Below are 12,252 nucleotides of genomic sequence, written 5' to 3'. Positions count from 1 at the left end.
AATACATTGTAGACTTTAATTTTTAGAAGAATATTTTGAAATTTACTTTCAAGATGAAAAAGGGTGCAAAAAGGATATTTTGTTATACTTGGCAACCTTGTTCATGCTTATTTTCGAATTTCAGTTCTATTTTATTTTTATTTTGGAGCATCCTCTCCTCTCTTAAAGTCATATAAGTTCTAATTAAATAAACCTTTAGAGATAGAATAAAAAAATTAGTATAAAAAAGAAATAAATTTTCTCTCATAAGTTAGAAACAATTTATCTCTTTAAATTTTAAAGAAGTTAAATGAGAGAACTTTTTAAAACTTTTAAAAAATAAAAAAATATAAATTGTTTTTAACTTATGAAATTTTTTTAATTCATTTTTATATTATTTTTTTTATAAAAAATTCTGTAATAGTTTACCCAAACATGATAATAATGAGTTGAATAATCAGTTTTGGAAGAACCAGATTGTGGCAAAGTCATAAAATTGCCTATTATCTGTATATCGCTATTGTCGTGACATGTTAGTATTAGAAAAAATATATAAATAAAATAGTCAGTATTTAGATTTATTAGATGTCAATTCATGCACAGAAAAGGTTTACTATGATATAGTATGTATTCATAAAAAAAATTGCCGCAGAAACGATAACACTTAAATTTCACCCTATTAAATGAGGTTGATCACGTGGTACCTATTGACTTCTATCAAAAGTCAAAATCTTAACCTTACTATTATAAAGAGATTTCCCATTTGATATCTAATTTTTACTTTATAAATTGTTGATATTAATTATTTGTTTAATGTTTTGAATATGATAAATTTGGAAATATACGATTATTCATTCAAATATTCAGAGATAAATAAAGAAGAATAACAGCGTTGATGTTGCAAATATCATAAGCTTTGCTGAGAAATCAGCACAGTAGTTTGTCTCTCTAAAAGAGTGAAGAATAGAAATGTTACAATCTCTTTGCCCGGCCCTGTGAATGTAGCTGGTGATTGGTCCATATTTATGAAACAAAACAAAGTTATTGGTAACCATTCTAAGTGCCTTCATGGAATCCGAGTAGTAGATAACCTTCCTTTAACCCTTCATTCCAAGCCAAGGTTAGGCCATGAGGGATAATTATTATTATTATTATTATTATTATTATAGCAGCAAGTTTAAAAAATAATTAAGATTTTAAAAGTTTATAGTATTAATTTGTAGAGCAGTCAAAGTTATGGGAAAAAGAATAAAGGAATAATATCATTTACAAAATCATCAATGATCTAGCGAAATCTAAATATAAGGGTTCATTTAATATACAATTGTACGATGTAATTTATAAGTTTGAATGTTTTAACCAGGCTTAAATATGTTTTTCAATTTCTATATTTTGGTGATGTTAGTTTTAATTTCTCTATTTTTTTAATTTTAGCCTCTGAATTTAATAATAATAATAATAATCTAGACAAAAAGAAAATCTTAATTCTTTGGAACCAAACCAAAACTCAAGTGAGTTGTTATTCACATTAGACTTCATCTTTAAGAGATGGTGCTGACCTTTTTTATGTTGTCATGGAGTCAATAAATGTCTCCACATTCATGATTGAGCGCTTCTGTAGGCTGTGACTGAAATAGATTTTAAAATTGAGGCTACTTGTATAGCTAGCAAATGCCAAACGGAGCTTAAGTCAGCAAATGCGATCAAAATTCAAAAGTAATAATTCCTCCGACTAGATATTTGGCTTCCGTTAAGACAAATAACAAAATAATAATAAGAATAATAAAATATTGAACATTGAAGTTCTATTTTATTTTATGATCACAACTTGCCAAACTTCAAAATTTTTAAAAATGTATTCCAGTAGCATGCAGTCATGCACGAATAAATTCTGAAAAGTTCACCGAATTTAACAGCAGGGAAAATTTCTAAACAGAGAAGACATCTATTTCAAATTAAAATGATGCAATGACTGTGGGTAAAATTGTACATATTTTTTAGAGTTGATCCTACTGGTAATTTTTACAACTTACACCATCAATATTTAAGCTTGAACCTTCAAAAGTGACAGCTGAAAATAGCCTTGCAGATTGAGTAGCAGGACAATCTCAATAGTTTTAACGTTATTATTTCGGTATAATTGGAGATGATCCTCAACTATGCAATCACGACCCAATTTCAGCTCGTAGTTCTGGAAGGCTAGGGGCAGCATGCAAGCATACCATCACAGTTTACAAAGGCCGTAAAAGTGGGTAATCTTCAAGTAACTCCCGTTCTGATAGAGTATCATTCTCATTCTGTGGGGTCCATAACACCTCAACCGCCTGCAAGTAATTCAAGCACATAGTGATATCATTTCAAGGAAATGAACTTGGAACATTTGCAAAAGGACTAACAACGTATCATTGATTTACCAATAATTTGCTCGAAGGAATGGATCCAAGTTTCTGTAAAGCTTCCTTCAAGTCTCTACTTCCATTGATGCTAGGAAGTTTATGTTCTCCTTCAGCAGCTGCTAAGATTGTTATCTGATATATAAGAGCATGAATTAGAAGAAAATTAAGAACTGTCCCCATGGAACTTCAGTCTTCTCCCTTCTGAGAAGAAGTTGGAAATAAAGAAAAGTATGACCAACGTAAAAAAGTTAAAAAATCTACATCATGAAAGAAATTGTTTATCCCTTCTATGTACTATTTCTGTTCCCACTGGACAGATTCACAGGGCTTAAATTCAAAATTTTTGAACCCAAAAAAAAATAAGAACAGGTTTATACAGTTTACTCTAGTTACATGCCTATTGAATTTAGGAGATTGATGATTGCCTGCTTAGACATGGATGTAGGTTAACGGATGTACCTATGTAATTTGGAAAGAAGAAGATGCATTAGAGTTATAGAGCAAGCAAATCATTACAATCTGACAACATCAAGAGAGAGAAAGAAAGCATCAAAAAGAAGTTTCAGTCCAAATTCATTCAGTGTACGTCATTACCATGAGACCCATTTAAAACAACTTATTTCTTCAACAAGAAAAAGGCAATCAGACTCAACTGTGCTGATGTCCAACAAACATAACAAGAGAACTGTAGGTTTCTGAAGAGTAAAACAGGAGAGAGATGTTCTCAATTGGTTTATTGATTTTCATCTGTTCATTCCCTTTTCTTCATTGGTCTTGTTGTCTTCCTCATAGAAGGAATGACTGTTGACCTATACTAGGCACGTGAACAAGGTTCATCTTTGAAATATTCACAAGAACTATCCCCAATGGTATGCAAAAATGTTCCTATTAGGAAGGTCAAATCTACAAACAGTTAACTAAGTGTCTCATTCTCAGCGATATGCTTTTAAGCTGGAAGTGTAATACTTGCGTCAGGACCTCATAGACCAAAGTTTTTCCACATCTTTTCTATTTTATTTTTCTGATAGAAAAATATCTTTTCTAAATATGGTTGTGAATAGCAATATTAAACCTGGACATTTGAACATGTATGAAGCACATAAAATGTACTAAGTCATAGGTGAAGTCTTTCCAATTTCATACTTAATGCAGGTTAATGTGTAATAATATGATTTCATTATGTTTTTTAAAGTTAATTATAAGTGCATGGTGAAAATATGGACCACTGCAATGCAGGTGGTAATACAACATCTTGAAAACACAAATAAGAAAGTTATTGGAAAAATGAGATGATACCACTATGTATTCATTGCTGAACCCATTTGCTCTCTGGCTTCTTGTGCTTTGCCTTTTTATGTTATTAACATTGACCAAAGTCTCTTCATCAAATTTTCCCCGCTCTTCAATTGAAAGTTGATTAAAACGTTTCTCCCCATCTTCCATACCCCGCTTTATGTCCACCTGCAAAATTATCAGGAAATACAAGCTTTCAACTTTCTTTAAACTCATTTGCAGATGGTTCTACTGCAGCAGATGTTTCAGGTAAGGTCAATATAGAGTATAATTGAAATTATATGTAAGGTTGGAAAGATTTTTCATTGATGGTGAACTCTCCAAAAAGAAAAAAAAAAACAAATAAATAATGTTTTCTAGTAGATATCATATACAATCAACTTGTCCAACAGATTACAGTAAAGTTTAGTACTATTTTTTAGGACGAAAGAATAATACTATTGTTATAACATAAAGCTCATATTTTCTCAAAACCAAAAATGCACAAAGTACTTAATAGCATTGAATTGAAAGCTCTTTAGCCACTTCACCACTTTCTCTTTAAAATTTAAGTGACAATCTAGTATATAAATGACGGATGTAGTATGTTACAAGATTTCATCAGTGACAGCACTTAAATCGATACTGTACTGTGCATTAATATCAAGCCATCAACGGTGAACAAAAAATAACATGACTAACAGCACAAAGCTGTGCTCTATACGGTAATGTCAAGAATTCCATGGAGGTTTAGAGATTAAAGTAACTTACGGATGAATATGCTGAAATGCAGTAATCAGGATGACGGAGCAAAGCTAGTGTTGTCTCTGTTACAAAAAATCAAGTAAAAAAGTAAATTAGAATAAAAAGTAGATCATACAGCCAAGTTGTTCTATGCTATATATCATATAACAATCAATAGGTTTGATAGTTAAAACTGAATATTCCTTTTCAAGAATTTCTATATTTTGGCAATATGTTTGACCCTCATACATCCACACTACGTTGAGAAAAGTGTATATCTTAAATTAAATCTAGAAGATTTATTCCTAACTTTGAATGGAAGTGTACTGTCAACATTACTGCTTACACATTAATACATGCAAATTGCCATTTTGAAACATAAAAGAATTATGTTATGCTATATAAACCTTGAGGCTTAGAACTATCCTCATATGAAGTGAAATTTTGTGATGCATCTAACATTATTCTCCAAGATTTTCTTTTTCTTTTTTATTAAAGAAGATATATTCTTTTGGAGCAATGGATAAAATGTCCCCCCAATAAAATATTTACATTGCGATTAAGCAAAGATCATAATTTAAAGCTCTTAGAACACAAATATTACAGAGCAAGCACTAATTTTTACTTAAATCTGCCATCAATCCGTCATTAATTGTTACACAAAATAGAAAAATAATAAACATGTTCAGTAAACCTTACAAGAAAATCCATATGTGATAACAAACAAATAATCAAGAAGAGAAAAAAAAATTGCATTTTTAGGAGCTTCACCTGTCAATACATAGTTCAGACCTTCTGAAGTTGATGTATCAGCAACTTCCGCAATCCTATTCAGATCCCTTTGAAGTGAGCGACCCATCCCCAACAATCCAACCTAAAAAGCAACACCTCCATTGAAAAACTGATTCTCCAAAGATTTAGGAATCATGAATAAACTGACACAGTTTCTGCTGTACAATGGTTTGTAAATCTAAATGAACATGCATAACTTCAGGTAAGAAACAGTACTGACACAATTTATTGGAAGGACATGAAGCAAAAATGATTTATGCTAATCCCAGCACCCAGGATAGAAACTGTTACTGCAAGTGACAGTGACAAATCTGATCACACTCAAAGCTTGAACACACTGTTTTCCTCAACAGCAGTCAGTACACTATTGCGAGACCCATCCAAAAGAAACCTAGAAACCAAAATAGAAGTGACAAAACCCACTAAAGCAAGAAAGAAACTGGAGCCAGCACCCCCTCTGAACCCTACAGCAGGATCAACATAAACCCAACTACCACCACTGCCAAACCCAAGCAGAGAAGGCAAATATATGGCACCGAGAAAGAGATGCCTTGTGTAGGGCTAGGGGCGAAGGATAACCTGACCACTGAATAAAGATAGCAAACAGAAAGATCTCCCACGCATTCAATATTCAGACACTGTTCATGCAGAGTTGGGGTGGTACACTAATTGCAACCCCACAGCAACGTTGCAGCTATGCTGGTTTCCATAACAGCTTCAGCACTTCTCATACTGCATTGACAAAACCCACAAATGGGGCTTCAAAACTTGGGTTTTCTTATTTCTGATTTCACTTGTACGATAAGAGACATTTGACACTAGATATAGCATAACTTTTTGCATGGAATATAGAAGCAAGTTCATCAGGTTTTATGAAACTGTGATTGCAGTGAGATGTGCAATGTGAAGCAAATTACAAAGAAGTTCTGCTTCCGTCTCAAGTCCAAGGGGTTAGCTCAAGTAACAAAGTTGTGACTTGCAGGCACAGTCACAAATTGAATCAGAGATAATTGGCAAGGACTGAGAGAATTGAGGAAGGCATAAAATCAAAAGAGGAATATTTGGGGAAATGAATGTCAAGGATTTTGAATATCTTACATGAAATCTCTCTCTCTCTCTCTCTCCCCCTCTCCTCATCCAAATAGGAAATAGCAACAGGGGGGACTTGTCTGTGGCCCAGGACAGGTAGGCAACCATGGGCCATGTCTTGTGAATCATCCCATTCCCATCCCCAAAACTCTGTTCTTTTCACTTTAATCAAAACTCTTGTTTCCATTGGCCACACCAAGTGGCTGAATCTGCATAGCATGTGACAGTCTTTCATAATATGTAATCAATAAATAAAAACCAAAGTGAAAGAACACCTAAACCAATTCCCCAAACTAAATAAAATTATCCTGTGTTTTCATTTATTGTGGCTCAATTAAACAAATTCATTCAGCAAAACACGAGAACAAGTATACACAATATACAAGGAGGGGTATGTCAAGGGACGCAGGTCAAGGTTAGACCATCAGCAACAAGAAAATCAATTACCTAATTTATACTTTCTTTGTAGACTGTCCAATTCATGATTTTTTTCCCCTTTGATCATTCTTCAATAGTGCTATTTTTGGACACTTTATTATTCTTCTCAATAAATGAAAGAACACATGTAATAAGCATCTTAAACTTTTGTTTAGTTATTTATCAATTGCAGTCTACAGCCCCTTTTAGGGGCCACAGCTTCTGCTAGAACTGCACAGCTTACTTCAATGCATAAGCAATAGCCTTTACGTACCTCCTTCAGCAACTTGAAGAGTGCAGTGTATTATGAGCAGTTTTCATGGTACAGTTTAGAGGGTCAAGTTGTTCCCCTTACATGTTAGGGACACTGCTTTGTTTCTTTCCTTCTGTATGTGCCATAACGATAAAACAAATGTATTCTATACACTATGACCCATTCAATCCCCTCAGTCTTATTTATACTTGCCATCACCATCTCCAACGATCAAACATGATTATTTTTGCCTTCTAAATAAAACTAATTTTAAAATGCACCCAAGTTTAGGCAATCTCTATTATCCTGAAGTGCATGTTTTCATTTATTAAAGTATCCTCCCATCCAGTACGTGAGAAACTATTAGACTAATCTATTGCAGTGCTGTTAGGCGCCACCAAAGCAGGGACTTCCCGTATTGCTTCCAAATACATTAATCCCATGATTGAACCAAAGACCACATGTTTGAAAGATCCGAGTCCCTTCCACTTAGACCAACACACGTTGGTATATTCTAAAGAACTTAATACAGAAACAAATTATAGATAAAAAAAAGATAATCCCATACTCAGGAGCTTCATCTGTCAATACATAATTCAAACCATCCAAATATGATGCATCTGCTACTCGTACAATCCCTACAACCCACAACAGTCCATTGAAATTCACCAAGGATCTTAGAATAATAAAAAACTGACACCGTGCAATGCTATCGGTAGCTAACAAAACAGTGACAGAGGAACCTTCTAAACCTAATTAAAATAGCAACAAACCTTGGCCACATGCACAACACAAGCACAGTTGCTCAAATTTCAAACGCAATAGCAAAACCATGAAGCATAGCAAAATGGTTGACTTATATGTGAAACAATGAAGAAACAAAGAAGAAAGTTAACCAGACCTGAAGCTTGAGGACGGTGGTTTTGTCGGCAGCAGTGAGCACACTACCCTCAGAGCGATCCGAAAGAAAGCCGGAAACCAAAACAAAAGCGAGGAATCCCACTAAGATGAGAAAGAAACTGGACCCGGCACCAACACCAACCCCAACGGCGGGCCCAACATAAACCCCACCGAACGGAGAAGGCCCATAATACGGAGCCGAATAAGAGAACCCTGGGCTTGGGCCCGATGTCCTCGGCACCGAGTAACTCCTCGATGAAGATGAAGATGAAGAGAAGGACCTTCCTCCCATTCTCCCTCCAGATGCCGCTAACGCAGCGTTTGGATCATACATTAACAAAAGCCCAACCAAGAGCGCAGCTACGGCTGGTTTCTTCAACGCCTTCAGCGCATTCGATACCGTACTCGCCAGAACTTCCCACGTGGATTGGGAATTGGACGAGTTTTGTGGATTCGGAGATGAGAGGCATTTGACTCCGTTATACGCAGCGGGAACTCGCCGTTTTGAGTCGGGTATTGGAATGAATTTATGGGGTTTTGGAAAAGCGTGACTCGGAGGCGGTGGCAATTGGTTCCATTTGAAGTGGGAGGGGTTGGGTTGGAGTAACAGAGTTATGGACATGGTCATGGAGAAACCAATCCAATTTGAATTGGGAGAATAATAATGTGAAGATGGATATGTATGCGTGCGTGTGTGTGTGTGTGTCGTCTTCTTAACAGGAAATAGCGATTTGCGGAAATGGCAGTATTGAGATTAGGGGATTTGTGTGTAGCTTCTGGCCAGGTAGGCACCCCAAATCTCTGTCCTTTTCACTTTCATCGCAACTATTGTTTCCACATACCATGCCACGTCGCTCTATCCACACTGCATATCAGTGTATTTTTATAATAGGTTAATATAAATTTGCAATACCAGTCAAAGATTAAGCAAATATTAATTATAACAAATTCGAATCCAAAAATCTATATTTTGCTTTACGTAACTTATTTGTAATTTCCTTCATGGTTTTTTTTTTCTTCTTCTTCATAACTGACCAATTAGAATTAACGTTACCTTTTCAATGCAACACATTCGACATTCGTTACTTACGATAATCTGAGCATATGATTGATCCCTGCTTAATCTACCATTGGTGTCCATAAGAACGAACCCATCCTGTTCATATTTGTCTTGCTTTACTTCTCTTCTTCTTAAACACACCCCGTCAATTACATCTGAACAAAACAATGGGTTTAAACGCCAACAGATCCATTTACCATACTCCTTTGTCTTTTAACCAAACCTTTGATATTTTGTGATTTCAATTATTTTATCTAAAACACATGTATTATGCTTACGAAATAATATTTCATTGTTACTTATCAGCGAAGACATTATTTACACGCTCACTTATTCAAACCCCGCTTTTTATTTTGGACTTCTGATTAATTAAACCACGAATTTTATATTGCACCAACTCTACACAAAATATAATTTCTGTTGATACAATAATTAAATTTTAATGATATATTATCTTGATTATTTGTATTGAAAATTGTTAAATTTAAATAGTTATAAAATATGATAAATTTTTTATATATCTTTAAAAATACATATTATATTGATTTTGATGTACATAAATAAAATATAAAATGATATTGAATTAATATAAAAACTTATACACGTCATCTATAAGGTAAGTTCTTTTAATCCAACAAATTGTTTTTGAAGAAGATTATTTAATAACAATATTTTAAACGACATAAGAATAGACATAATTTATACTAATATAAAATAATATATTCTCATATAAATAAATGTTTCTTCTATATTGAAAAAACTAAAAAATTCCAATTCCAATTCCAATTTGATTTAATTGGAGAAATTCAAGTATTAATTACAGTAATTAAAAATATCACTTAGATGGATAATTAATCAAAACAAAAAAAATTAATATAAAAGCTCGTAAAATGCAAATTATAAAATGAAAAAAATGTAATTGTATGACAAACACACCGTTATTGAAAATAAAGAATCAAACTTCCATCACGATCAGTTTTATTGTTCTACATTTAGATTCAGAAGGCCATGAGCCCACTATTGAAGTTTTAAGCCCAGCCCATTTGGCATGTAAACCCTAATGATATAAAATGGTTAGGTTTCATATCTCATTCTCCCCTAGTGTGTGTTGCGGAGCTGTGACCCTCTCACTGCATCTGTGTTTTGTTAATTCCACACCTCTGAACAGTATGGCGGATAAGGCCGTAACTATCCGAACCCGAAAGTTCATGACCAACAGGCTTCTTTCCAGAAAGCAATTCGTGAGTTTTCCATTCCCTTTCTGCAAACGACAACTTGTAATATTAATTTCATAGTCTTATTTGCTTTTTTTTTTTTTTGCTTTTTTTCTTCGCAATTCCTTACGGAGGGGAATGCATTCGTCATTCTAAGTCGCTTTTTATTTTTCTATGGACTATTAGAATCGTGTAGGTTCGTTTGAACTATGTGGTTATAGAATACAGTGATTATTTGTAATTACGTAATATTAGAAAGCTTTAGATCTGAAAATGCTAAAGGAATTTGTGTGATTATCACATCTATATGGTTGGACAACATATGTTTCGGATTTCTTAATTGTCTTTTGGCATATGGAATTTGGAGGTAATTGTCCCAATTGTAGTGTCAGAAATTTCTAGCGTTGGCACCTTCTAATCTTTATTTATTTATTTTGGGTTGCAGATTGTTGATGTTCTTCATCCAGGGAGAGCAAATGTTTCCAAGGTACTTTCAATTCTGATTTTTTTCAAGTTTCAATTTAAACGGCTCATATTAGAAATTCAGGAGCTTTTAATGTTTAAAGTTAGCAGTTGGATGTTAGTATTTTAAGTAGTTATGGACTGACAATTGCATTATCAAACACTATAAATTTGTTGTGTGTGGAGTAAAGTCTGAGCTTAAGGAGAAGTTGGGAAGAATGTACGAAGTGAAAGACCCTAACACTGTATTTGTCTTCAAATTCCGAACACATTTTGGAGGTGGTAAATCCACTGGTTTTGGATTGATTTATGATTCAGTGGACAATGCAAAGAAGTATGAGCCCAAGTACAGACTTATCAGGGTGAGTCAGCAATCAACGCAACCTCCTCATTTTAATTTTTGTTTATGTTGTGATATATACCTTTTGATTTATGTTCTTTAGATTATTGCAGTACCACACTCCTTACAATATTGCTGTTGCTGACTTTTTTCTCTATATATTGCCACTGTTCCTTCTTTTTTTTGTCGCTTTTCCTTCTGGTGAACTTATAGTCTTGCAATTGCTTATTTCGAACTCCATATACATATTTAGGTATTTTGTCAGTGTTTTAGAAACATCAAGGTAAGCCAGTGTTTGCCTCATGATTCATTAGAAATTTTTGAGAAAATCATGAAGCATTTATTCATAGTTGGTAATGGTGACTATTTTCATTCTGTTCTTTAACAATGTCTTGATTTCATGTATTTTCATTTGGCAACCTAATCTTATTGTCATTCAATATTTTTTCATCTCTCTTTTTGTTATCTGATATTTGACTTGAGAATTACAACGTTTTTGTAATGTCTCTTAACAATGTTTTTGTAATTTGTGTAAGCAAACTTAAGTATCCTTCTATTTCAGAACGGTCTTGACACTAAAGTAGAAAAGTCAAGGAAACAAATGAAGGAGAGAAAGAATAGGGCTAAGAAGATTCGTGGAGTGAAGAAGGTAAATTTTAGCAAGCAATAATTTTGCATACTTTTAGGTGATTGATGTTTGATTAAATTATAAAATTTGTCATTTGTTATTTATGCAGACCAAGGCTTCTGATGCTGCTAAGGCTGGGAAAAAGAAATAAGTTTTGATACGTTGTATTTCAATTTTAAGGTTATTTTGGTTTCCGTCTTTTGTAATAGCTATTTAATCTTAGGCTAGGCTTACAGAATGAGATATTTCAGTGCAAGTGTTGATCCTTTTTTTAATTTATGTTCGGTTATAACTGGAGACTTTGAGCACTAGCGATGAACAATTTTGAGAACTCATGTTTATCTTTTGCTTTCAAATATAGTAGATTCGAGCTAGAGAGTTACTATGCTGCGTGAATTGGGCCTAAACGTAGCAACATTATTTGCTTGCTAGCAGATTATCTTGAAAGTTGTTTTGTTGATGCTAAGTAGCTACTTACGAGCCTCGTACGCAAAGTTAGAACAGAATTATTTTCGTAAAGTTATCGGGTATGGAATATTGAATCCCACGGTTTGGCTTAGTTAATTCTTACATCCAAATCTAGTTGTCCTTACTTTTGTAGTGAACTTGATCACCCCAGTTACGGAGTAGTTAAAGAACCATATCTTATTCTTTTGAATAGTTTCTTTTTATTTAATATTCACTGTGACTTCAATCTAACAAATTT

General features: G+C 33.7%; 2 protein-coding genes across 4 annotated transcripts; one reads left to right on the top strand and one right to left on the bottom strand.

Annotated features, from left to right (window-relative positions):
* Window positions 1-1,754: 1,754 nt before the first annotated feature.
* Window positions 1,755-8,671, bottom strand: LOC113861272. Of its 3 annotated transcripts, XR_003504177.1 has the most exons (7): window positions 7,844-8,606; window positions 5,163-5,265; window positions 4,419-4,474; window positions 3,672-3,836; window positions 2,773-2,834; window positions 2,394-2,507; window positions 1,831-2,303 (listed from the first exon to the last, which is right to left on the bottom strand). XR_003504177.1 is itself a non-coding variant. In XM_027493982.1 (6 exons), exons 1-6 carry the CDS (start codon window positions 8,468-8,470, stop codon window positions 2,211-2,213), a joined length of 1,158 nt encoding a protein of 385 aa, XP_027349783.1. In that variant the 5' UTR covers window positions 8,471-8,671; the 3' UTR covers window positions 1,755-2,210. The 3 variants fall into 3 exon arrangements, 1 of the variants encoding a protein (XP_027349783.1); XM_027493982.1 differs by lacking the exon at window positions 2,773-2,834 and having other exon boundaries at window positions 1,755-2,303; window positions 7,844-8,671; XR_003504176.1 differs by having other exon boundaries at window positions 1,909-2,303; window positions 2,773-3,836.
* A 1,332-nt stretch (window positions 8,672-10,003) lies between these two features.
* Window positions 10,004-11,942, top strand: LOC113861274 (40S ribosomal protein S24-1). Its single transcript, XM_027493983.1, has 5 exons — window positions 10,004-10,143; window positions 10,562-10,603; window positions 10,770-10,940; window positions 11,481-11,567; window positions 11,656-11,942. The coding sequence occupies exons 1-5, from the start codon at window positions 10,072-10,074 to the stop codon at window positions 11,695-11,697; spliced, it is 414 nt and encodes a 137-aa protein (XP_027349784.1). The 5' UTR covers window positions 10,004-10,071; the 3' UTR covers window positions 11,698-11,942.
* Window positions 11,943-12,252: the final 310 nt, after the last annotated feature.

Source organism: Abrus precatorius, unplaced genomic scaffold, assembly GCF_003935025.1.
Source record: "Abrus precatorius isolate BTA unplaced genomic scaffold, Abrus_2018 Scaffold3, whole genome shotgun sequence".
NCBI classification, from domain to species: Eukaryota; Viridiplantae; Streptophyta; class Magnoliopsida; order Fabales; family Fabaceae; genus Abrus; species Abrus precatorius.
This window is presented reverse-complemented; position numbering and strand designations above follow the sequence as displayed.